Source organism: Paramormyrops kingsleyae, chromosome 19, assembly GCF_048594095.1.
Source record: "Paramormyrops kingsleyae isolate MSU_618 chromosome 19, PKINGS_0.4, whole genome shotgun sequence".
NCBI lineage: Eukaryota > Metazoa > Chordata > Actinopteri > Osteoglossiformes > Mormyridae > Paramormyrops > Paramormyrops kingsleyae.
This window is the reverse complement of record NC_132815.1, coordinates 24,450,499-24,476,763: the sequence shown is the minus strand read 5'-3', so window position 1 is coordinate 24,476,763 and position 26,265 is coordinate 24,450,499. Positions and strand designations below refer to the sequence as shown.

Here is a 26,265-nt window from a genome sequence, read left to right as displayed (position 1 = left end):
AAGAACACGGATAAAATAGCTATACCTTTTTTTGAACCGCTGCTAATTATTCGTTTTAAGGGAAAATGTGTACTTATTTAAATGGCTTTCAATCGGGACCAATAGTTTTGTTAATCTTAAAAAAGAATAGAGAATTTGAAACTGAAAGTTCAAGTTTTTATGTTGAACTTTAAGAACTACAAGGATATATTCAAACCAAAAACAAGTGTATGGAAGTTTTTTTTTCAGTTTAAATATAATTTACATTAAATTCTGGATTTTTTAAAAATAAATATATTATTTTCATTTTTCACTTTCATATATATTTTGATATTTGAGGTATTATTGTTTCAGTTGCAGATTTTTGTTTCATGATTCAGATCTTTTTTCGGTTTTTGTTTCATAATAATATTTTCACATTCAGATCTTTTTTGTCACTTTCAAATCTTTTTTTCAGTTTCAGACTTTTGGCGTAGGAGCGTGGTATCACTGAGAGGGGCGTGGTATCACTGAGAGGGGCGTGGTATCACTGAGAGGGGCGTGGCATCACTGAGAGGGGCGTGGTATCACTGAGAGGGTTGTGGAATAATGAGTGACGCGGTTCACTTGGCATTGGCACTAGAGGGGAACGCGTTTCACGCTTCTCAGCCTGGCCCCTGATGATCAGCAAACTCTTGCTCCCCCGGAGCAGGCGCTGCAGCTGTGGTTTGTCTGGCAGCGGTGTGTGGAGGTGGAGAGGGCAGAACTGGCGAAGGCAGGACGGCGAGCCCTTGGGGGTGTTGAGGCGGACCTCCGCATCCTTGCACAGAAGAGCTGCCCGGACTTCCCTGGTGCTGCACAGGAAGAGCTGGCTCAGCAAGCCTATATCCAGGCATTAACACAAGGGTGGCTCCATCAGCATATCTAATTGCGGGTGCCGGCCATGCTCACCAAGGCCCTGGAGGAGGCGGAGTGGGCCGTGGAAATCCTGTCCCCGGCAGCCACCCCGTTCCAAACCTGTATCTGCGCCTCTGGGGGCTCCGACAGCCAAGAGGGACAGATTGTCACAGCAGAGACGCTGCCTGACAGCCGCTGCTCCCTGCTACCGCTGCGGAGAGGCTGGGCACCTCGCCCACGTCACAAACAACTGCCGCAGTAAAACATGCCAGACCGACCCCAACAGCTGCACCCAGAGTGGGGTGACTTGACGAGGCTACTGCCCTGTATGTTGACTGCCTGGTGGACGAGACACTCTGCCGAGCCCTAGTGGACACAGGGTCCACCATCACCCTGATCCGCCTGGGCATGCTACCAGGTACTGGCGGGGCTGTGCTGGCCGGCTGGGAGATGACCAATGTGTGGTTGACGTCACTGACTGGTGAGCGCATGGCCATGAGGGGGAATCATGTATATTGTGGGAACGATATGTTAAAACGTGGTCACATTTTAGTAATTCATTCCATCGTTGTAATTAAATTGTGCCCACGTTTTACTCCAGTGATATTATGTTTACATAAATCACAGTCACATATACAGTATTTACCATACTTTTAATCCCCTTGTTCTTAATATAATAAAAAAAACCTCAAACTACCTCTGTCCATACAAACAGATGTCTAGTGCCCTCAATTAAAAAGATGCATTAGGATATGTAGTGAAATGTGCCCTCGTTACAATACATCATGAGAACAAATCAATAAAATATGACTATGATTTAAATAAAATGAGTGAACGAATTAATAAAAATGTGGTGGCCATATATGTCGTGAGTGGGGAAAGGAAGCCTGTAGGTGAGGAATTTGACAAAGCTGGATATCAAGCATAGGGCCAACACTAACTACCTTTATGCTACTGCCTTGTCTTCTTGAATTTTACACTCCTTACAATGTCCAGCTCACGATTATGCCTTCAATGTGTATTGTGTTCATTAATATCTGTGTTTGCCAGAGTGTCAAGTATAATTCAACAGTGTCGGCAGTGGCACAGAGCCTTATAAATGTGATCATATAGAACCTCTGTCAGGGCCAGCAAGAACAAGGAAGGCGGCAGGAACAGGGATCGCTGTTTGTGGAAGAAGAGATGGATACATCTGAGATTTCAACAGTGAGAGGTGAACATGCATCATGCTATGCCAACATTTTCCCCTCTTACACTAAAAAGAATGTTAAATCCCACGTAAAGAAATAAAGTTCATAAAGCTGACCATTTAAGATTTCTAAATGTAAAAAAAGACATTTTCAGAATTCCAAATACTTGGACTTGATAAACCACCTAATAGTTTCAGCCAAATCATTATAATAATTTCTTACCAAGACAGATTGAAAGTGAAGTGAGTAAATATTGTATACTATACATTTAATCATCAACAGAGCTCTCGACAGTTAAATAGTGAGAACTCACTTTTGTTTATCTAGAAAAGTAATGAAGTATAGATTTGTTTAAACTCGCAATTTCTCAACAAATTTGAGTAGTAATATTAATGTAATATCTAATCATATGTAATAATACGTATTAATGTAACTAAAGAAATAGGGCCTAGTTACTACATGCCTTAGTTGTGCATAACTATCTGGTTATCTCACTGGTCAAAACCCAGGCCAAACTCCATGCGCCATTTGACTCTCCTCTCAGATACACCCAGAAATTTTGCAGTGCATGACACTGGAGAGGACACTTCTATCAGGCTTTGAATTTGCTGACAAGACACATTTTTTTGCCCATCTCATTTTCCCTTTCAGCACTGGCACCTGACTACGGATCAAATTACAGCTGTCCTCTATATTGACGAGTGTCGACAGTTCAGTCAAAGCCTGAACCACATCCTGTGACAACTCAACCTGGCCCAAAACTGACCTTAAAATAACCATGTCCTGGTTGATAACAAATTGCATATAGACCACATCTAGGGGCAGTCTTTGCTTGATGTGGGAAACTGTAGCAAGTAGCCTCTAAAAAAATCCTTGGAATAAACAAACATCACTTTACATTATTGTACTGGCTTAATTAATTTAAATCACACACATACTGTACAGTATGTACACTCACCTAAAGGATTATTAGGAACACCTGTTCAATTTCTCATTAATGCAATTATCTAATCAACCAATCACATGGCAGTTGCTTCAATGCATTTAGGGGTGTGGTCCTGGTCAACACAATCTCCTGAACTCCAAACTGAATGTCAGAATGGGAAAGAAAGGTGATTTAAGCAATTTTGAGCGTGGCATGGTTGTTGGTGCCAGACGGGCCGGTCTGAGTATTTCACAATCTGCTCAGTTACTGGGATTTTCACGCACAACCATTTCTAGGGTTTACAAAGAATGGTGTGCAAAGGGAAAAACATCCAGTATGCGGCAGTCCTGTGGGCGAAAATGCCTTGTTGATGCTAGAGGTCAGAGGAGAATGGGCCGACTGATTCAAGCTGATAGAAGAGCAACTTTGACTGAAATAACCACTCGTTACAACCGAGGTATGCAGCAAAGCATTTGTGAAGCCACAACACGCACAACCTTGAGGCGGATGGGCTACAACAGCAGAAGACCCCACCGGGTACCACTCATCTCCACTACAAATAGGAAAAAGAGGCTACAATTTGCACGAGCTCACCAAAATTGGACAGTTGAAGACTGGAAAAATGTTGGTCTGATGAGTCTCGATTTCTGTTGAGACATTCAAATGGTAGAGTCAGAATTTGGCGTAAACAGAATAACATGGATCCATCATGCATTGTTACCACTGTGCAGGCTGGTGGTGGTGTAATGGTGTGGGGGATGTTTTCTTGGCACACTTTAGGCCCCTTAGTGCCAATTGGGCATCGTTTAAATGCCACGGCCTACCTGAGCATTGTTTCTGACCATGTCCATCCCTTTATGACCACCATGTACCCATCCTCTGATGGCTACTTCCAGCAGGATAATGCACCATGTCACAAAGCTCGAATCATTTCAAATTGCTTTCTTGAACATGACAATGAGTTCACTGTGCTACAATGACCCCCACAGTCACCAGATCTCAACCCAATAGAGCATCTTTGGGATGTGGTGGAACGGGAGCTTCGTGCCCTGGATATGCATCCCACAAATCTCCATCAACTGCAAGATGCTATCCTATCAATATGGGCCAACATTTCTAAAGAATGCTTTCAGCACCTTGTTGAATCAATGGCACGTAGAATTAAGGCAGTTCTGAAGGCGAAAGGGGGTCAAACACCGTATTAGTATGGTGTTCCTAATAATCCTTTAGGTGAGTGTATAACAAATAGCATGTGAGTTATCACTTAAGACATATGCAGAGTGAGCAAACTTGGAAGGCATCTACCACAGCATGACTTGTTGGTGAGTACCAGGATAGCACTACCATGCTGCTTGAGGATGGCGTGTTGTTCAGGTGGTGTCTGTCTAGTCACGAAGCAGTTTTCATTTCAATGCGTTAATAAGCATTCCAGTGTGTGCCTGCATTAGTCTGTAGATGTGTGTGAGAGTGGATGGGTTTGTGCTCTGTGAAGGAGCAAAAAGAGAAACTAGCAGGGCAGCGCTGACCTCTGCTAAGTTTAAATGCTGTATCTTACAATGTTAGCCTACAAGTAAACTTAGTTTGTCATTGAACTTTGCTATCAATGAAACTGTGAAAGTAAATGTCTACACCTACTTTCAAAGACATACACAGTTTGTCACCGAACACAGATAGTCTAACTGGCAATTCAGGCAAAACACTCTTAAGACCACTCACTAAGGTATCGGATGTTGTGCGGGCTAAACTTGAACTGGGTTATGCAGAGCTGAATGAGCACATTTATAAGGCTCTGTGCAGCTTCTGACACTCTTGAATTATGCTTGTGGGAGTTATACTTACACAAAAATGTTCTGAGGGCGGAGAGAAAATTGATTAGTTTAGAGATAACCAATCAGATTGTAGAAGAGGTGGGTCCAAGCAACTAGTGGAGGAGTGACCAAGACATCTAATTGGTTGCTTCAGCTCCTCTAGTTGCTTGGACCCACCTCCTCTGCAATCAGATTGGTTATATCTCTGAACCAATCATTAATTAATGTGTAATTTCCAGCTTTGGCAACTTCTCCACCTACAAACATCCCCTGCTCATAACATAATACAAATTATACATTACCTACCTACATACCAATTCATTCCCTCATTTTATTTAAATTGTGGTTACATTTTATTAATTTGTTCCCTTCGTATATTAAAGTGCAAAAGTGAACCTATATTATTGAAGACATAAAATCTTTGAAACACTAATAAAAAGATTTAAAAATATAGGCCTAACATTTGTCTGAATGACATCCCATTCGTTTACAATATATACAAACCTTCTTTGGTGGCAATATAGTGATCTAAATCGTATTTACTTTCTTAATTGTGATATTTATGATAGATACTTGACATCTCTCTGCCATTTTTGCATATGACTAAATGCTGAAAGAGTTTTATAGAATTTCCCCAGCAACAGATGCAGTTAGGCGGGATCTCTACTGCCCATGCTTCTTGACGGTGTGTATGGGCGCTTGTTCATGTTTCCCTGTGATGGACTGGCATCCCATCTAGGGTGTCTCCAGCTTTGGTTCTCATGGACCTCTGGAATCCCTTCCATTTGTGAAACAATCAATACCAGTAATGCTGATTAAAACACAGTTTACAGAACATGACATGTTTTATTTGAAGTAGTACAAATTTCATATATTTACACGATAAATTTATTATTTTTAAAACATGGAGCATAAAAGTTTTCCAATTCAATTGTGAAAAAACAAATAACTTCTACAAAACTCTAAGGGATGCTATTGCAAAGGGGGAGGGGGGTGGGGGTCTGCCCACACTATCTGAGAGCCTCTCCCTTTCTCTTTTTGTAAGAAAGAATGAGAAAATCCCTTTTTTCTATTCCATGTTTACTTCTGGACCAGGCACAGGTATCTATCAACCATCTGTGTTACAGTTCACTTCCTTTCATTTCTGTCTGACTCCTCTTCTTCAAATCCTTCCGCTGTTTGCAGGAAAAGGTGAGCCAGGTAAAGCCCCAGCCAATCAGCAAACCGACCACGCCGACCAGCGCAAAGGCCCAGGCGGGCCAGGTGGACGGGCAGACAGAGGCGGGGGCTGTAGCGGCATCGGAGGCGGCGGCGGACGTGCTGGTGGTGGGCACTGGAGAGCTTGGGGGACTGAGGAAGCTGTTCAAGCTGGTGTAGATGTAGGGCTGGGCCTGACAGGAGGAAAGAACCCAGCGGCATTACATGTGGCCCTGACAAGAAGCCTCTGTCAAACTGAATCTGAATTGCTAACAAAATAGAATCTGCAAGTCTACTCTTGTACACTTTCATAAGAATCTTCACATTAAAAGTAGCTACCAATAAAGAATTCGCTGGACATCTCAGCGGAAATAAAAAAGTGAATTTAAAGTCAGAACCTTTATATATATATACAATAACATAAATGCATATACTACTATAAAGATTCCGTCATTTTTGGGTTTTATTGTCAATGTGCATTGTCAGCGCCATTTGGTGTAACGGACCTCTGAAGGACACTTGATCTTGTTACGGTCGTGTGTGAAGTTGTTGTACACTTGCTTCCTTCCCACAGGTTCCAGCTGTAATGACATCGGCATGGTAACAGTCATCTTTCCGTGTGGCTGCACCCTGCCTGTGAAATGCACCCCAACTACGCAGCACAGCTGTGGCAGCGTCATCCATCCAACCCTCACCATGTTGTTCCAGAGAGCGACGGCCATCTCTGCGTGGGCCCGTTCACTGAAGTGGAAACAGTCCACTGAGAAGTAGCTCAGATCCGGTCCGCCATCCTGCCAAGAGTTTTGTGCAGTGCAGCCTCTTGTCAGTCTTTGTGTGTCCTATTGCTGAAAGTGTGTCCATCTGCACATGTTGTAGTTAGTAGCACATGTGACTGTGTGCTGCACTGTTGGGGAGAGGGCAGACTCACCGAGCTCAGGGGGATTATGGAATTTCGGAAGTAGGGCTGGATTATTACAGCAAAGTCTTCCCGGCCATCATAGCGCCCCCCGGAGACAAGGCGCTCCGTCTCCGCCTGAGGAGAAAAATGGCAAGATGCAGGATGTAGGCATAGAATGAACCCTTTAAAACAAAGTCCTCTATATTTCCATCTCCACATTGCTAGACGTCTCACATTAGCCCCTGGCTAAAATCTCTACTTTTTTCACCTATTATCTGAAAGGTTTCCTCAAAAGAAACGTGGTTTCTAGTTAATTTAGAAGCAGAAATCAGCCAATCAAATTCATGACCAAAATATTTTCCATCTGCATCCAAATCAGTTAAATGCTCACCTGATATTCCTGGTTTATTCTCCTCATTTCACTGAGTTCCAGGGAATCTTCACTGGGATTCAGCATACATGGGCACAGATTCCTGTGACAAAGATATACTGTATTTCACATCTAGGCAGTTGGAAACAGAGACAGCCCTGTGAATCAGGAGGACAAGAACACAGAAATGGGTTGGTAGCTACAAGCAGATAGAATAACCTTTGTAGCAGAGAACAGCCCAGTGTGTCCTTTTTGATCCTCCGAAGGCCATCGATTTGCAGAATCTCCAGAATATTTACCATCACACGCGGTACCTGACAGTGACCATAAGGGGGAGACAGATACACTGCTCAGCTCAAGGATACAATGACAGCATTTCCTGAGGGCGAAATTCTGTGTCCTTAAGCAGCACACTGAGTGCATATTCCTCTGGAACGCTCATAATCAGTGTGCAGCAGAGCTCAACACTATAGTCAGGATATCTGCCTCGATACAGCCAACATGCTCAGTGACTCACCTCTTGGTAGAGCAGGTCTAGACTCTGCATCAGGTGGTGACTGTAGTTTTGAGGTGAAAGGTTTCCCTGATGGTAAATGAAGGGCATTACAGTTACAGTACCAACATTTCATGTCGAAAACCATTATAATGAACAATCACAAACATGCAGATAAAAAGATCTGCTCATAGTGTGTCAATTATGTTATTTTGCATTTGTTGACAAATTTGAAGAAAATATTTGCACATATTATGAAAAGAATATGTATAGAGACCCCGAAGGGACCTGTGCAAAAAAATTAAATGATGTTACTTTTGTGTGCGCACGCAAAATTGTCTCCTGCACACGTGAAAGTAAGAGCATTTTATTTTTTTGCAGAGGTCTGTTCAAGGACTCCGTATCTTGTGGCGTCAAATATCTGGTGCATGTATTTCACTGCATAGTTCAGGGTTAGGGATCGTTAACTGCAATTAAATTTGAGTCACTGCAAAGTCCACACATATGTATCTAATATGTATCTAATCTGCTCTGTGTGTGATTGAAGGTCATATATAGAAATACATCTATTTAGCAGACACTTTTACCCAAAAGCAACATTTTTGAGAAAGCTGGACCTGTCTGTCAGCCTCTAGAGTGATTGGGGTTAGGGGCCTTCATCAGGGGCCCAATGGTAACATCACCCTGCCAACCATAGTATTTGGACCAGTGACCTTTTGACAACATCCTAACCCACTCAAACCATACAGTACTATATCCCGTCTGTCTGACACTCACCCGATCCATACAGTACTGACAGAGGTCATTGCCCCCAATGAAGAGAGTAACCAGCTTCCAGTCATTTTCAAAGTCAACATCCTTAATGCATGAAACAATGAGATAAGATTAGAGACACTGGCCTACAGATTGTTACACTGGCAATATGAGAGGCTGTTTTTACTGCCAGAGTTCTCTCACGCTGGGCTCACCTTGCTGCCCTTCATCCCTTGGATGAGGGTCTGTACTTGGGCAGGAATTTGGCTGAAAGACAGAAGCAGGCAGTTCAAAGGACAACAAAAGTGATGACAGCAGGAAGAATGGGATTTCTGGATTCAAAGTCAGATTCAGATGCTTTATTGTCATTGTTGTTTCCACAGCAACAAAATTTTAAAGGTGCATCCTCTCCAGTGTCAAGCTAATGTTGATATTACTGTTCCTTGGTAACGTATGTATGCCATAGTATATATGGACAAACTATTGTTAACATTTACACTGAAAATAGTCATTCTTTCCGAAGATTTTTTTTTGTATTTAATTTTGTATGTTTTAATGTTACATTCACCGGGCAAATGCAAATCCAGAACAAAAGTGCTGTCTTTTTCAAAAAAGTGACAGAATTTGGAATTAATTTAATGAGAAAACTGGATGATAGTGGCAGTAGGACACAAAGACGGACGGTCTGAGGGTGGCATTAACCTGGAAGGACCGTTTGCTGAACACATCATATAGAAACACAAACACCCTGCACTGTGTGTTACTCTGATCCACAGCCAGGGGCAGCTTGGATTATACACAGACAAGCACTCAAAACAACAGAGAGATGAAAGACAGGTGAAAAGAGGACGAGGGCAGGTTTAAGGGTCACTCACTGGGCCTTGGCTCCAGACACGGCCATATTGAAACCCTTCTGCTTTGACCCTTGACCCTTAGAAAAGCCAAGGAGGGTGGGGTTAAACTGCCTCAGGATATCTGTGCCAAGAAGACAGGGACACTCAGCCAGAAGCAAACATCTAGAAAGCCCTGGTGGATTCAGACTTTAGTATAGTAAGGAGCAATCTATTAGCAGCAAAGTTGGCTTTTCACATAGTAAATAACAGTAAATGCTACAGTCTGACTTGCATTTGTTGTGGGTAGGGAGTGCGGGGGTGTGGCCTGATTGTCCTGGGTGGGGTAATGTCAGCTGGCAAGAAGACTCATTCGTTAATCCCCAATCATTATATACCAGTGTAACACTGAGTTTTGTTTTCTTTTGCCCAATAAGGTCCTGCTGCCAAAAAAAAGCTCTGTTCTTTCCATCCCTGTTTAGACATACTTCTACTGTACAGACTTACTGGGAAGTGTGGTCACCATGTCCAGAGACTTGTCTCCCCCAATGCTGTAGACACACAAGCAGAAATAACGCTAAATTAGTTCAACATATGTCACACTGTAGGACTGTAGGGGCCCTGATTTTTGGAAATGAACATACTTCTGATGTGTCTGATGATACAGTTTTCAATATGTTACACTATCTTTGTGGGTCTGTATGTGTGTGTGTGTCTCAGTATGTGTCTATGTGGATGTGTGGCTGTGTGTGTGCGTGAATTAGGTTTATATTACATTGAGGGGACCAAATGTCCCCTGCAATGTAATAAGAACCTGCTATTTTGACATTGTGGGGACTATTTTTAGGTCCCCACCAACATCTGTGATTAAAAATGTCAAAAGTCTTCTATTTTTTTTGGTTACTTATGGTTAAGGTTAGGGCTGGGTAGAGGTTAAAGTCGTCATGTTGGGATTAAAGTTTTCCCCATAGAAATGGATGGAGAGTCCCCAAAAAGACATAATTGTGTGTGCGTGTGTGAAATTTCTGCATTTTTGGTGCTATCTCTGTCCAGCTCCCCATCATTTTGGGGGTTACCTGGATCCTATCCCAGGCAGCACAGGGGACATGGCAGGGGACACTATTGGACAGGATGGCAGTCCATCACAGGGCTCACACACATGAATCACAAGGGGTGTTTGGAATCACCAGTTATCTGTTGTCTTACCTCCAGGACACCCCCCGGTATTCATTTCTCATCTGAAGGATGTTTTTTGACTTTGCACCAGAACCAGCCTGAAAAAAGACAACAGTGAATCACTTAGTACAGACCGCACTCGATCACTTAGTACAGACAGCACTCGACCACTTAGTACAGACCGCACTCGATCACTTAGTACAGACAGCACTCGACCACTTAGTACAGGCCGCACTCGATCGCTTAGTACAGACCGCACTCGATCACTTAGTACAGACCCCACTCGATCGCTTAGTACAGACAGCACTCGATCACTTAGTACAGACCGCACTCGACCGCTTAGTACAGACCGCACTCGATCACTTAGTACAGACCCCACTCGATCGCTTAGTACAGACAGCACTCGATCACTTAGTACAGACCGCACTCGACCGCTTAGTACAGACGACACAGGCAGAACAATCTAAAGCAATGTTTCCAGTAGACATACTGACGTACAGAGAGAAACAACAATGGCGAAACAACTTAGGACAAAGGAGAGCAATAAACTGAAGATGTTGACGCAACATAACAGATGAATAACTGATATATAGAAAGATAAATGTTATTGATCCCTGGGGAAAAATAAAGTGCAAACAGGGACAGCATCAAACATCCTGTAAGATTCATTATAAGAGGAGTATTGCAATTGAAGAGCAAATTTCCTACACTTACTCGGTCTGTTTTTTCTTGTTGTTGAGACAACACTGCTAATGACCTAAAATCAGGCATCCTCATCACATGTTTCAGTACTGGGAAGCAAAACTCACCCTGTCCTGATGTAACCCAACAAAGAACTTTAATTACTTTTCCAAAACTCATAGTCCACAGAAATTTTCTCAGAAATGTATCTTGTGGACTGAGTTTTGGAAATTTGCTCTTCAATTATGAGATAAGTATTGCTGAGTCAGTCGGGATAAAGGAAGACACAACACACATATGAGAATACATTAGCTGCAAAAGACACAAATGTGTTCTAATGTTCAAACGTTAAACAGCACTGACCCACTAACCTAATAAGTACCTGCCAGTGATTAAACTTCATAAGAGGTTCAGTCCAGTGTATCAGTATGCCAGATAGATTGTTGATTCTTTATGTTATCTGGTCTTTCTGATATTTTCTAAGGCTTGCTGCAGTCAGACAGCAGTTTATACTGCTGTGAAACACTGGTGATTAGGATGGCTAATCGGCAAGCTTTGAGACTCCCAGGGAAGGTTATGGCATTGATGAATGGCACAGCCTGGAGAGGTATTATCACACATGCAGTCGGCAATTAAACAACCTCGACGTCAAACAGGGTGGGTCGTTACCCTGACGCTGATAAGCAGGCATGAGGTGAGAGGTGTTCCTCATGATGTAATAACCAGTATTGTTCTTGTAAAAATCACATTTTTTGTTTTTAACAAACAGATACAATTCAGGCTTTTATTGGATAAGTTTTATCGATTCGCCTTACGTGAGGTAATTCTTTTCTTTATTGATCGTTCTTAATGATGCTCTAAAAGTTACCTGGGTAAATGTTCAGGTGCCTCCCCTAGTCTATGGGGGTGGGTTCAGCAAAGGTGAAGGTGAAGGCCCAGCTAATAAAGGAAGATTTAATCTTTCGACCTTGAGTGTGGGTTGTGGATTGGTCATCAAGTGTTGGCAATTTTCTTTGTAATGACTCTGAGCCAGTTACACCTGATGCGTGTTAAGGCTGTAGCTGATTTGTTCCCTTTTAAAATGGCTAGATTTTGGGGAAAATGGGGCTTGTGCTCAGGCGCCTGTTGCACGTTGCCATTTGTTTTGCTTTTTGTTATGGTTTTGTTTTGTATTTGATTTTCGTTTTCTGTATTTAGTTTACATTACATGAACATTGCATGCCTGCACTACTGACTACTGACAACCATGCGTTATATATATGTTGTGTAGCATTCTTTTTTCTTTTATTCTTATAAAAATTTTTAATTATCTAGTAAGCTTGGGTCCCGTGTCTTCTCTTGGATTTTCTTTATTTTTTTTTCCTTTTTGTTACGGTTTTGAGCCAGATCGTATCACCTCTGATGACTTTTTACTGTATTTGGATATCTTGGTATAACTATGCTAGCAGATGTTATATTAATTTCTGTGAAGGCACCCAGATATGAGAAATGATCACATGATTTATTTTTATGCCAGGTGCTTTAATGCTTATAAAACCATGATGACAGAAACTGTGTGCTGGCACAACTACTTCAAGATGTCGGTATATCTTTTAATAAATTTGTCTGGTAACATTTACCTTACAGCTGTCATCTATAATGCATTATAGAGTCCTTCATAATGCATTATAATGGTTAGTGTAAGAATTAAGGATGCTTTGTACTTCATAGCACCTACAGCAGGGGTCTCCAACTCCGGTCCTGGAGAGCTACTATCCAGTAGGTTTTCAATCCTACCTGGCTTCTGATGAGCCACACCTGTTCTCAGGTAAATGCCAGGGCCAGTGGTCGCTCATCAGAAGCCAAGTGGGACAGAAAACCTACTGGATAGTAGCTCTCCAGGAGACCCCTGACCTATAGTATACCTATATCTATAGTATATTGTAGATGAGAGCTTCATAAAGCATTGTGGGCGGTGTGTCTGATGCACACACGCTGTAAGTGGTGTGGTCTGTGTGCAAACACCGTGGGTGGTGTGGCTCGTGCACACACAGTATAGGTGGTGCGGCTCGTGCACACACAGTATAGGTGGTGCGGCTCGTGCACACACAGTATAGGTGGTGCGGCTCGTGCACACACAGTATAGGTGGTGCGGCTCGTGCACACACAGTATAGGTGGTGCGGCTCGTGCACACACAGTATAGGTGGTGCGGCTCGTGCACACACAGTATAGGTGGTGCGGCTCGTGCACACACAGTATAGGTGGTGCGGCTCGTGCACACACAGTATAGGTGGTGCGGCTCGTGCACACACAGTATAGGTGGTGCGGCTCGTGCACACACAGTATAGGTGGTGCGGCTCGTGCACACACAGTATAGGTGGTGCGGCTCGTGCACACACAGTATAGGTGGTGCGGCTCGTGCACACACAGTATAGGTGGTGCGGCTCGTGCACACACAGTATAGGTGGTGCGGCTCGTGCACACACAGTATAGGTGGTGCGGCTCGTGCACACACAGTATAGGTGGTGCGGCTCGTGCACACTTACCGTGATTGAGTCTCCTAAGGCAGCTACAACCTTGATGTCTGCTGGTCGCAGTTTGTGAGCTGAAATCCAGAGAGCTGTGATTAGACCTCTCCTCTTCCACATATGTTAACATATGGCCCCATATGGGGCCAGTCAATCGCCCTGTGATCCTGACCTACATAAGCAGAGCGAACATTGATGGGGGGATGGATGGCCAATCACAGGCCACTTTTCTGCTCAGGCAGTGCAGGTTTACACTTAAATCCCTTCCAACCAACGTTTACTCTTCAATGCAGTCTCCTTACCTGACACAGGAACGGTGTTGGAGGGGCTACGTTCTGCACATGACAGGTCACTACCCCAGTTCTGAACAGGTTAGATACAGGTTATACAGGTCATAGGCAATAATCCACAAATGGGTGTCAAAGCTACAGAGTTAACACTGACATGGGCATTTGCATGTGTAGTGTTATAGCAGCTGTTAGACCTAGAGCACAAACAAAAAAATCTGATAACTTTAGAGGTGCTCTTGTGTAATTCAAACAGCACCTATTATTCTACACCGAATGGGTAAGGAAGAGTAGCTGACATACTGATCGCATGGATAATTCATACTGAGCTCTACGTAAAGTATACTTAGGCAGTGGCTCTATGCCATGAGACCAGTCTAATGTTTTCAGTCACCAACTGTCAGGGGTGTAGGAACTGGGGGAGCGGGGGGCTATCTCTTCCCCAAATATTAATTTGGCCTCATTAGTCCCCCAGTAAACATACCTTTGTTTTTAAATTAGAGTTTGGGCCCCCCAGGTATCAAACTCTCTCCTGAGCCACTGCCAACTGTAACAAAATAGTTTCCAGTCTGACTCTCATGCAGCCATAGAGTAGACTAGAATTAATTTTCGACTGGAGCAAACATATAGCCACCAAAATATCCGAAACACCCATTTTCCTTACAAGAATAAACAAATCTCCTGCAGTGCAGTTTAACAGATGACTGTTCACCTACAGTAGCCAGTTTAATCTTCCACTGACAGCAGAGGGACCTTCAGCAAACACCAGCCCGCTGAGTGAGATAACAACTATGCTCTTACCGTGATGGGGGGTGGTGTTGGAGGGGGGCCCTGGTAAGTGTAGTTACTGTTCTGATAGGTACTTAGGAACGGTGAGTCCTGAAGAACAATAAGTAGTTGCACATAATAAACATCTTGCTTGTACAGTAACACAGCAATACAGAAAAATCATCTCAGTTAAATTACTGGCTTGCACAAAGCACAATTATTTTGATCACACTGGTGTTCCACCAGCAAAGTTACACAGGTCCTCCTGCAAAGTCACCTTAGTCGGACATTTCAAAGAGATATCAGCGGTGAAGTTCTGTGTCTGGGTCTTATTCCCCAGGGGCTCTAGCTAGAAAAGAGACAGACAGAAAGTCAATGTGTCACGGCTTCAGTCTGACACTGCATGCTGAAATCTCTGTGACATCACAATGCAGTGTAATGTACCTTAATGCATCCATCCATCCATCCATTTTCTGTAATTGCTTATTCTATTCAGGGTCGTGGGGCATCCGGATTCTATCCCGGAGGTTACGGGCACAATGATACAGTTTTCAATATGTTAAACTATCTTTGTTGAATCGCAGGGCACACTCACACACCAGTCACACACACAAGCCCACCTATGAGCAATTCAGTAGCTCCAATTCACCTTAGCATGTTTTTGGACTGGGGGAATACCCAGAAGAAACCCCACAATGACATGGCGAGAACATGCAAACTACACACACTTGGGGTCATGGCGAAAACTCGAGACCAGAGGTATGAGGCAACAGTGCTAACCACTGCATGACTGTGCCACCCCTATCATAACGCATATGTACTGTAATGCATTCAACGCATGTGCAAGGTACGTGTGATGTTACAGCTACGTTTGTGGAGCTACCTGTGGGTGAGGATGAGTAAAGATAAAGAACAGAATGGATGCTGCTAGCAGGCAGTGGCATCTCCAAATCCCGGCTTATTTAAGCTATGCAGGACATCCAGTAAATCCTAACTGCAATTTAAAATATATTCTTGTTAGGCCTGAGTAATAGCAACAACCTCTGCTTGTTAAGCTTTGGTTGAGTACAATTAGGCTCTGGCTTGACTTCCTCTTGCAGGGAAGAATGCTGTTTTCTTTATTTTCTGCGGCCCGGTTTGTTAGCACAGGAGGACCTGGCCCGTGGTGCCGTGGGCTCACTGTGACTTTAAGTCGGCACGACTCACCATGTTGTTCCACAAAGCGCGTGCCATCAGAGTTTGAGACTTCTGACTGAGGTGGAAACAGTCTGGGGTGAAGAAGGACCTGTCGGGGCGCCCGTCCTTACAAACAAGAGCCGAAAGGAAAAAGACTCAGAGAAAATATTAGACACAAGACAGAGAAGCATGAAAACGCACTAATCAAAAATGACGGAAAACCATAGAGGCCCCTTAGCTAGCTTTGCTAATTACCTCATTCATTCAGCTATTAATTTATTCACACTGACCGGATAGTAAAAGTCCAGCCATAGGTGAAGTGGAGATTAAGGTTAGTATAAAAAGAAAAATATGGTATTTTTGTCTAACCTCCAGCAGAGGGAGTATCACATCTCTGAAGAACGGCTGCAGCACCACAGTGAAGGAGGAGTTGGTGTCATAGCGACCAGATTCCACAAGCTGCTGCAGGCCATGCTGAGAATGACAGAGACAAACTCTTCAGTTATCTTAGGTGGAAATAGGCCAAACATTCATTATCGCTGTAAAACACCACTGCTCTTAGAAAGGCCATGTTACTACAGAATTAACACGATCATAACACATAAGCCAACGTACTTATTGCATATTATAAAACATATTTCTGGTAGCCATCAGTTATTTTTTCCTTGTTGAAAAATACAATTGATTTCTTTAAAATAATGAAATATGTCCTGCTTTGTGACTGACTTCTCAATACCTGATAGGCTCTGTTCATGTCATTTACTCTTTGCAGCTCCGCTGAACTGTCTTTGGGTGAGAGGACACAGCGACACATGATGCTGAGGGGAGACAAACGAAGCTCTAACGTGGCAGTACAGTCTGGAACATGGAGGACATTCACAAGGATAAAGCTATGGTACATAGGGGAACCTTGTCAGATTACCCCCACTGCCCTTGTTTCTCCAATATAGTCCTGTTCCCTCTTTGGTCCCTGTAGGTCTGGCAAAATTAGAACTTACTTGACCAGCCAGGTAGGGCAGTTTAGACTGGGGATCTGGTGCAGTCGTCGCAAAGGAATGATATGCAACAGCTCCACCAGGTTCACAAGAGCACGTGGAACCTTCCAGAAGCATAAGAATAGTGAGCGGGCAATCAGGACTAAAACTAAGGAAGAGACAAAAAGTGTTTTTTTTTTTTTAACTGTTCATACCTCTTTGTGGAGGATGTCTAGAGCTTGCTGGATTCGTGACACAAAGTTATTGGCAGAAAAATAAACCTGCAAGAGAGAAGGAGAGAATGAAGTGGGGTGGAGGTGAGGTGTCATGGCTTAAAATAAGAAGTAACCCCATTCTGTGAGGTCCTCAGAAATACTCACAGAGTGGGTGCAGTGGTCACAAAGGTCATTCCCTCCTATAAACACCGTGATCACCTTCCAGTCCGAGTGGAAATTAATACGCTGCCAGGGAGAGAAGACAATAGTGGCGGTGAACTGGTGCACTGTGACTGTTTCCGTTTGGGGCTGTTTCAGATGCTGAGTATCTTATGCTATGTGTATTCCTGTTGCCTAGGCATTTATGTTCCAGTGCATGCATTTTTATCTAGCATTACATGCGTGTGTAGGCTCATTGTATGCCGATGCAGAGTACTGCCATTTAAGTTTTTGTCTTGCAACATGCGACTACTCAGACTCATGTGTTGCTTATAAGAGTCTCATATATACAGTATGCATGTATCTATGAATGTATGATGATGTACTGGTTGGCTTACTGAATCGTTCTTCATCTTGTTCACCAGGACACGCACTTGGCCAGCTAGATCTCTGAAGGAAAATATTCAGTTTGACTCTGGGAGAAGAACATAACAGATAGTGATACGAATGGACAGATGGGTGGGTATGACTCACTCGCTGGTAGCCCCCGCTACGGCCTGGTTAAGGAATGCTCTATCACTGTTCTGCATTCCAGTGCCTACTGAGAATCCCGTCAGCGATGGGTTGAACTGCCTCAGGATATCTGGACACACAAACATGTCCCAGCACAACTGTGAAATCTGACAGAAGTCCCTGACGTTACGTGATTGTGCGTCGCCATAGAACTGGATCTCCACTCTCAAAAATTACACTAACTTGTTGTTTGATTTTTTTGTTTTTCCTTTTTTATTAAATTAAATGAAACTCAAATGAATTGCTTTGCAATAAATGCAAACTGAACTAGAGAAATGTATATTTAGAAAACTGGTTGAGTTGTAAGACTATTTGACTATGTCTTCCTAAATTATGTTTTATAGATTATGTTTTGCTTATCTGACTTTTGATATGAAATGGAAAAACTGCATCACGCCTGCACAGAAAAAAATCACATTTTAGCCAGTAATACAAATGAGGTTGCACGTCACAATGCTAGAACAAAATAATTAAAAGAAAATGTTGAAAAGAAATTTAGATTTAGCATAGCAATAAAACCATCTGAACCAAGCAGAGCAGAAATGAACCAGAAAACCTGACGGAAGATCGCAAAGGAGCAGTGTTTGTGGGTGCTAATGCTAATGAGAAGGACCGCAAATGGAGCAGCAATTGTGGGTGCTAATGCTAATGAGAAGATCTGCAAAAGGAGCAGCGTTTGTGGGTGCTAATGCTAATGAGATGGATCACAAAGGAGCAGTGCTTGTAGATACTGCTGCCAAATAAGTAGGACCGCAAAAGGAGCACGTTTCTGGATGCTAATGTTAATGAGTAGAAGGAGCAGCGTTTGTGGGTGCTAATGCTAATGAGATGGATCACAAAATTGCGGGGTGTCGCAAGTGCATGGGGGTGTTGGGAACAACAGAAGCGCCTCAACAACACTGATGGTACGGCGCGCGGTGCCCCGCCACTCGCGCGTGACGCTTGTCTCTGAGTAGCAGAGTCTTGGCAACTTGTGAGAAGTGGTGGTACGATAAAGATTAAAATATAGCAGTGCGGGTACCGCTTATTTCTCATTACGTATATGATGACTGCGTATATGATCCCGTATTTGCTCTTGCGACACCCCGGCACACGCCTCCTCTTTACCCCGACCGGCCGGACCGTCGTAAACGTGGAAATGAGTGGCGTTGTGAACCTGTGGTTGATGACTTTTCCTCAATAAGTTGAAATTGAATTTGCGAACTGAATTCAGATTCAACTAATAAACTCAGATTGAGCTTTTTAATGCGACAACTGCAGATTCAAGTATACACAATTCATATTTGGCTTCTATTAGCACAAATATCAGCCCATAGAGGTAGCCCTCAATGGCCACCACAGGTATCACGATGGTGGGTCTCCCCACTCTGCGCCTCACTGACTGCTTAGATTAGTTTGCACCCTTCCCGTGTGAAGTCCAGTTAAGATGGAAAGTTCCTCTACCCTCTGTGAGAGCAAAAGCAGCCTATCAAACACATCTATTGCTGATACCCGATTGTTTTCCATCTCATCTGCTAAGGCACAAATATTAGGTACAGGCTCTTCTGTCACCATTACTCTCTAAACGAACAAATCCGTTGAATGCTGGTGAGGCCCTTAACAAGGAAGTGACGTCGTTAGTGAAGGTCCGCCTTGATGAGCGGTCTGACAGTTGGGAATTGCGAATTGAGTTTTCCTCCCAACATGCAATGCAATTGCCGGGGACGCCATTGCATTTGAATAAAGAGGCAAAAAACCCATGGCAATACGAAATGCAATTCAGTGCCTTGTTATTCTATTTATTATTCAAAATATTTAAAAATGAGTTAAGGATTGCATAAGCACATTGCACATTGAATTGCCGATTGCAAAATGTATTTAAAAATTACATGTTCAGATTAAATATTGAAATGACAAACGCATGCTCTGATTGAATATTGAATTGCCAATTGCACAATGAATTGCCATCTGAATTTTTGTGCTTATAATCTTCCATAGGTTAAGTCCACAGAAATTTTCTCAAACATATCCTGTGGACTGAGTGAGTTTTGGACACTTGCCCTTCAAGTTTCCTTTAAACTGTCCCTATTAATAGCTAGAATGTGGTGTAGAATTTTCTACGGGTTTCTGTGAACTGCCAGTCCATTTGAGAGACACCTGAGCTGGATTTATAGTGAAAGACATGTGAAATACATAAGGTTGACCTACTGGGAAGAGTTGTGACAGTGGTGAGGTTTTCATCCCCACCAATGCTGCAACAGAGAGACAGGGAGATAAATACCCATCAGACTAAAGCCTAAAGCCAGACAAAGACACACTCAGATGGAGAGACACACACTCAAAGGAACAGCCCCATATGTGGGCCCCACCTCCAGGACAGCCCTCTGTACTGACGCAGAACGTCCAGTAAATTCCAAGGAGGTGAACCAATTCCATTGCCGGCCTGCAGGATGGACAGGAGGCAGATTCAGATCCTCAGCAAACTGAAACACATGCAGCTTTCCGGGGCAGAAGGAGTGAGGAAGGCAGAGAGACTCACCGTCAGAGAGTCTCCTATAGCGGCCACCACCTTGACATCTCCTGGGCGGAGGGTGTGAACTGAGCAGGGGAATGGAAATCATCTATAGCACCTATATCTCCATGTTACATTCTAGGTGTGTAAAATGTGCTATGCTGACACCCCTGTGGTTTCCATGATAAGTGCTTCACTGTCAAATATGGGTCCACAGTGAGGGTCCACAATGTAGACATATGTTTATTACTATATTTTAATGGTATGATTATTATTGCTGACACCCTATCGTGGGTGACCCCCACTTTCTGCTCTGCACCTCCTGCATTGGATAAGCATGTATCCATGATGTCTCCTAAAAACTGGGATTCACTTCAGAGATCTTATTTAAATGTACAAATTAGCTGCTTTTCTATGTTTCCTCAAACACTTTAGGTCAGTGTTTCCCAGCCTGTTTGTCAGCTCAAGGACCCGGTCCACGGTTTTGCGCCCTCCCAGAAGAATCTTGCCATGGACGTGTATGTTTGTGTGCAGGTTGACAATCTCTGCATCTTGTCATACAACCAAAGTTACTGTTGTAGCGAGTTTCATTTCTGGATTATAGCTTCTGTTACTGTGAAAGTAATCGTAACTCTTTATATGTGGTTTATTCTCAAAAACAGGTGAGAGAGGGTTAGTGTATATGTGTGTGTGTGTGTGTGTCTGTGTGTTACCACTTACCTGAAGTTGGAGGAGAGTGGGAGGGGCTTCTGTCTTCACAAGGCAGCTCACTGCCCAGGACCTGGTCACATTAGGAGACAGCAAACCAACACAAAGTACATAACTTTGATATCAATGCATCACATGCATCACAGATTTCAACCTCCATCCATCCATCCATCCATCCATCATCTGTCCATCATCTGTCCATCCGTACATCCATCCATCTTTTAAACACTTATTAAGTAAATGACTACAGCATGTGAAAAAATATGTCAAGGCAAATTGAACATGATAAAATAAACTCCAATTTCATGGTCATAACAGCAGGGAGAAACTGGGCAGAAGCTGAAATCACTAATTAGCACTGAAATGTGAGAAATGACCTCAGGTTACACCCAGAGCCCCCACATGCAGTTTGCCTGCACTGATGACTCATTGCTGCAGAAGCCTGATCCTCACACAGGAACTTACAGAGTCAGATAGAGGTGAATTGGCCACGTGGTCCCTAGGGCTGTGGGCACCCACACGAGGTCCTGGGGAGGAGTTTCTCTCTGTCCGCAAGAAGGGGCGGTCCTACAAGGAGGAGAAGGAAAGGAATAATGGCAACACTCTAGGAGAGAGTGACCGTGACTGATTGGCACACTGGGCTGCCACCCTCTCACCTGGCTGGGGCAGAGAGTGCTGTCACTGCTGAGGAACATGTCCTTATTCACGCTTGGCTGCCCATCCGTCGGCTGCAGCTGGATGATGGAAAGTTTATTAATGAGGTTCAAACGCCTGTCTACAGACTGCAAGGTCAGCCATTAATCCTTCCTACTCGGAAGGAAAAAAATGTTCATTGTAGGAGTGTTTATATGTTAATAATGAATAATGTGGTTCAGTTTGAAGCAATACACTCCTCCAGCTACCTGCCCTGTTCAGGGATGTGAGAGGGCCGGAAGCCAGTCCCAGGCAGCACAGTGTAGAAGGCTGGACAGGACACCAGTCAATCACAGGGCACACACACACACACACACTAACCCTCTCTCACCTGAGATACCAAGATATGTAAAATTGTGTCTCGTGAGTTCGCATTTGGCTTACAGTGAACATCTGTAACCGTGCTACACCTACCATGTTGGTCCAGAGCTGTAATGCCAGTTTGTCTGCATGCCATGAGGTAAGACCACCAGTGGGAGCCCTTCTTTCCTGTAAACAGACAAGAAGTAGTCTCAATGGCTAAGTGTGGACAGATTCTCCTTTGTCAGAAATATGCTGGAATGCAGTTTTCAGGAATTGGTCATTTGCTTACAGTGAAGGAGGCTGGGTCTACATCGGATGGGGTAGCCTGTAGCATTACTGTGAAATCTTCCCTCATGCTATACCGCTGCTTTTCCAGCAGGAGGTGACCTAGAGACTCCTGGGAACCAAACAGGTACATAAACACATGCAGACAGCAGAACTAAATGAGGATGTAATGTGTAACCTTGGCATGAAAGGGTAGAGATGACAGTCAACACGGTGGCCAGATGGGTTTGTGGGTTATCAAAATGTATTGCATTCCCCCCCCCCCCCCATTCACCAAAATTCATAAACTGTACCTGCAAGGTCTGGGTGAGGAGGGCCTTTCTCAGTCTGAACTCCTTCTCAGTGCACATCTCACAGTGGCACAGCCTAGCAAAAGAGCTGCTGTTAGCACCATATGCTGAACTTAGTTTGTCAGGTTTTCACAGCATGGTGAAAAGCAGCTACCACTGCATCAGCAATAAGCTCTGCAAACATTTGCAAGAACAACACAAATGGTAATGCATGTCCTATTATTTTAAATACCAGACAGGTAGTGGGATTTCAAACTGTTAATGTTTGCAGACTCGTTTTAAAGGCTTTGCTGCTGCAGTTTTTTGTGTCTGAGCCGATTCTCGCCTCACCTGTCCTGTTCAGGCTGAGTGGTTTCAAACTGACCTCCCCATACAGCCACACTGACCAAGGTGTCATTCAGCTGCAGTGTTGAACGCATAAACAGTTACGCAAGAGCAAAACCGAAACTGCATTTCAACAACTGAATAATTCACTCGGAAACTGTGGAAATGGCTAACGGCGAATGGCAACAAGGAAACAAGCAATTTGTTAGCTAGAGTAGCGAGGAACATTCTCATGGTGGAGCAACATACAGTGGCATGTGGTGGCCAATTATAGCCTAGAATGGATGTATTATATTAATCATTTGGGAAGAAGGTGACTTCTGGGTTTAGCAGTTCAGCTACCTTCCAGACATCAGCTGATTTTTACCAACAGGTAACAGCAAAACATAAACCAAACAGAGTATCCAAAATGAGCTACTGAGATGTAACCACCTGATACCTGGTTATGCAGGATCTCCAAGGCTTCATCCACCTGTCCCACAGCTCTCTGTACTGCAGCACTGGCCTAAGTGAAAGAAAGGCGTGCATTTGTCAGCTTTTTCTCTTAATGTTAAATACAAGCAGCACAGATAATATTTGTTCACTGACCTGCTCTGGACAGACACAGAGCCCTTCCACCGGGACCAGAAGCAGAACCAGCTTCCAGTGTCTTCCCGAATGAAGGGTCTGCACATTAGTGTGAAATAGAGTGGAGACAGAAACTCTGGCTTAGTATGAATACTGGATTCTGTGGACTTCCAGACAAACCAACTCTTTTTGAGGCTGTGTACAGGTATGTTGACATTTGATGGATTAACCTGCATGGTCTGGAGGAGGAAGACAACTTCCTTGGCATGGTCTGACAGACTCCTACAAAGAGGGAACCCACAATGAGTAATGAAGACACACTGGTGTATCGTACAACTAAACATGTTGTGTGATTGATGCAGCTGGTGTGTTTACCTTTGCAGGTGTGCGTACGCTGTTATACCAAAAGTGCGTTATGTTTTCTCGTGAGTGTGCTAACACTTACCTGTACTGTGAGGGGTGGCTCTCTGTTGGCTCTGGAAGCAGGCTGGTCAAATCAGGGTTGAACATGGATATAATATCTAAAGGAAGTGGACAGATTATGATAGGTGGCCACAGAAAGATAAACAGGATTGGAGGAAATTTATGGCTTTAGGACAGTGTTTCCCAATCTGGTCCTTGGGGACCCACAGACTCCACGATTTTGCTGTACCAGGGGCTGGGAGGGAGCAAAAATGTGAGCCATCTGTGGTTCCCTGAAGACTTGGTTGGGAAACACTGCTTTAGAATATAGTGGCTTTCACAGATCAGCACATGTTCAGGCCAGATCAAAGCCTAGGTGGTCAGTGGATTCCTGTTTGCCTCTGTGGTCGACTGATAATATGGTGTGAGAGGTACAATTTATCATCTGTTATCACTTCCTTATGAACTTGTCCTCCTGAAAAGTGCTGGTCTCTATGTAAATGCATATATGCTGACTGTTAATCTAAACTACAGAGAGATATGAAGGCAATAAAGAGAGATGAAACTGTCTTCTTGCCTTTTTCCTTATAAGAAACATGAATCAGCATTTTTTTATTTTTTCAATGAAAGCAGCACGTCAATTTTTTAATCACACGTCAGCTGGTCACAGCGCCCTCTGTCTGTGGGCAGTATAACAATACATGAAACAGGTGTAGCGACAGACCCAAGGGAGCTGCAGCCACGGGGGGGGGGGGGGGGTATTAGTCAATAAAGACCAAACTAGAACATTACTGGACCAAGCTGGACATAGCCTGGAAGAAAACGGGCCAGTAAAAGATTTGGGGGTGTTTCGTGAAGCAGGATTTCTCAGTTAGCTATGTGAACTTAAGTTGGTTGTCATGATTGTTCAATAGGAATGCTCCTCACTTAAACTCTTATTGGACAAGCCTGGTCTTTAGCAGGACCAAACTAAGCCAGGCTTTGAAAGAATGAGCTGGATATTTTCCTTTAGGTTCCTTTCTCACCTCTAAACTGTTATTTTAGCATGTAGGCCTCTTATATGACCTATTATCTGACTGAAAATTAGGATGTTTACTAGGCCTGTCAAGTAGATAAACTGTTTGTCTGTGTACCTGTGTCCTCTGTCACCTCAGCACAGCTAACATGGAATAAGTCTTTTGCTTTTCCATGAGTACCACCTATCTTGCAGACGGCAAAACGTTTTATTGAGGTGGTTATAGCAGTTATTTAAAGGTCAGGCACAGTACCAAAGAAAGCATTGAACCTTCCCCACAGGCCATCAGATTAGATACTGTGCATTAATATAGCATATCAGTTACTGTAGTGCACTGTGTCATTTAAGGTCTATCTGTTACATTTCTACAGGAGGAGTTTATACATACTTCAAAATTTTTGGTGTGAATAGTGAAATACATTGAGGGATTTTCATGTTTCAACAAGCAAATTCGATGCATTCGAAAGAGAATCTATACACAGTGATTTCTTACCATATAATCTGCTGATCACCCTGGACACTTGTTTGCTGCAAAGGGAGAAAGAAAGAGAGAGAATCCCTGAACTACTATGACTCAGATTCTGTCCGCCCTCCTAACCGTCCAGACCGATATGTCAGTCTGACTGTTGCCGTGGAGATACTGTGTACCTGCTTGTGCTATGCCTACCTCAGGGACCGTGGGACCCCAATGGTGGTTAAAAGGGACACATCCACTGGCCTCAGACCATGAACTGAAGAGAAGACCAGAGTTCAAATATGTGCAACACGGGCACTGAGAGTCGTACACTTTAATAAACTTCTACTACACATAGCGTTATTAAACCAAGCCCACGGTTAACTGTCGTGCAGTGGACCAATCATTTCATTCCGATGGCCTTTCAATTTGTGTGCAGCAAAGACAAGTTATCCATCGTTTAATCGATATGCCACAGATATTTCAAGACTGTGCCAAAATGTATAGCTCAGTTTTTATTCCGCAGCCATCAATAAGAGATTAGTCACTCCTGAGCTGACCTACCAGAAGATGGTGGGGGGAAGGAAGCAGAGGGTAGCTCGCAAGGCAGGAGCAGCTGCGTCGCCCCCTGCAGGGCATGCAGACAGGGAGCTCGTCACCTTCCGCAGTTGGATGCACTTACATATATATATACAGTATATATATATATATATACACACACACACGCACACACACACGCACAGAGGGACTTACCTCCTGTGGAGCTGTCTGACCGCAGTTGGTGTGCATTTGATTGACTTCAGGTTTTTTTGAGTTCAGGTCTTCACCTGAGAAGGAGGGGACTTTCAGAGTCAGTTCAGCCTGTGCTTGCACACATGTATTCAGTCCCACAGTCTT

General features: G+C 43.6%; 1 protein-coding gene across 1 annotated transcript; it reads right to left on the bottom strand.

Annotated features, from left to right (window-relative positions):
* Positions 1-5,604: 5,604 nt before the first annotated feature.
* On the bottom strand, positions 5,605-26,161 carry LOC111850674 (phospholipase B1, membrane-associated-like). Its single transcript, XM_023824809.2, has 42 exons — positions 26,122-26,161; positions 25,933-25,996; positions 25,582-25,645; positions 25,408-25,442; positions 23,943-24,018; positions 23,728-23,779; positions 23,519-23,596; positions 23,370-23,435; positions 22,937-23,007; positions 22,610-22,682; positions 22,321-22,428; positions 22,143-22,217; positions 21,692-21,769; positions 21,501-21,602; positions 21,048-21,108; positions 20,355-20,413; positions 20,185-20,258; positions 20,024-20,067; positions 17,798-17,906; positions 17,662-17,713; positions 17,270-17,350; positions 17,105-17,170; positions 16,914-17,014; positions 16,652-16,733; positions 16,285-16,389; positions 15,946-16,041; positions 15,017-15,088; positions 14,773-14,850; positions 13,987-14,047; positions 13,703-13,761; positions 10,526-10,593; positions 9,827-9,870; positions 9,365-9,464; positions 8,705-8,756; positions 8,514-8,594; positions 7,761-7,826; positions 7,463-7,557; positions 7,265-7,346; positions 6,904-7,008; positions 6,671-6,766; positions 6,482-6,556; positions 5,605-6,169 (listed from the first exon to the last, which is right to left on the bottom strand). Exons 1-42 carry the CDS (start codon positions 26,155-26,157, stop codon positions 5,900-5,902), a joined length of 3,312 nt encoding a protein of 1,103 aa, XP_023680577.2. The 5' UTR covers positions 26,158-26,161; the 3' UTR covers positions 5,605-5,899.
* Positions 26,162-26,265: the final 104 nt, after the last annotated feature.

Bases quoted from the DNA above. Each gene is read 5' to 3' on its own strand.
- LOC111850674 (XM_023824809.2), bottom strand. From the start codon at position 26,157: ATGCACACCAACTGCGGTCAGACAGCTCCACAGGAG. The intron at 17,907-20,023 runs GTAGGTCAACCT...TTGTGTGTCCAG, and splicing joins CACTGTCACAACTCTTCCCA to ATATCCTGAGGCAGTTCAAC. The intron at 16,734-16,913 runs GTAAGTTCTAAT...GTCTCCCCTCAG, and splicing joins TGCCCTACCTGGCTGGTCAA to CATCATGTGTCGCTGTGTCC.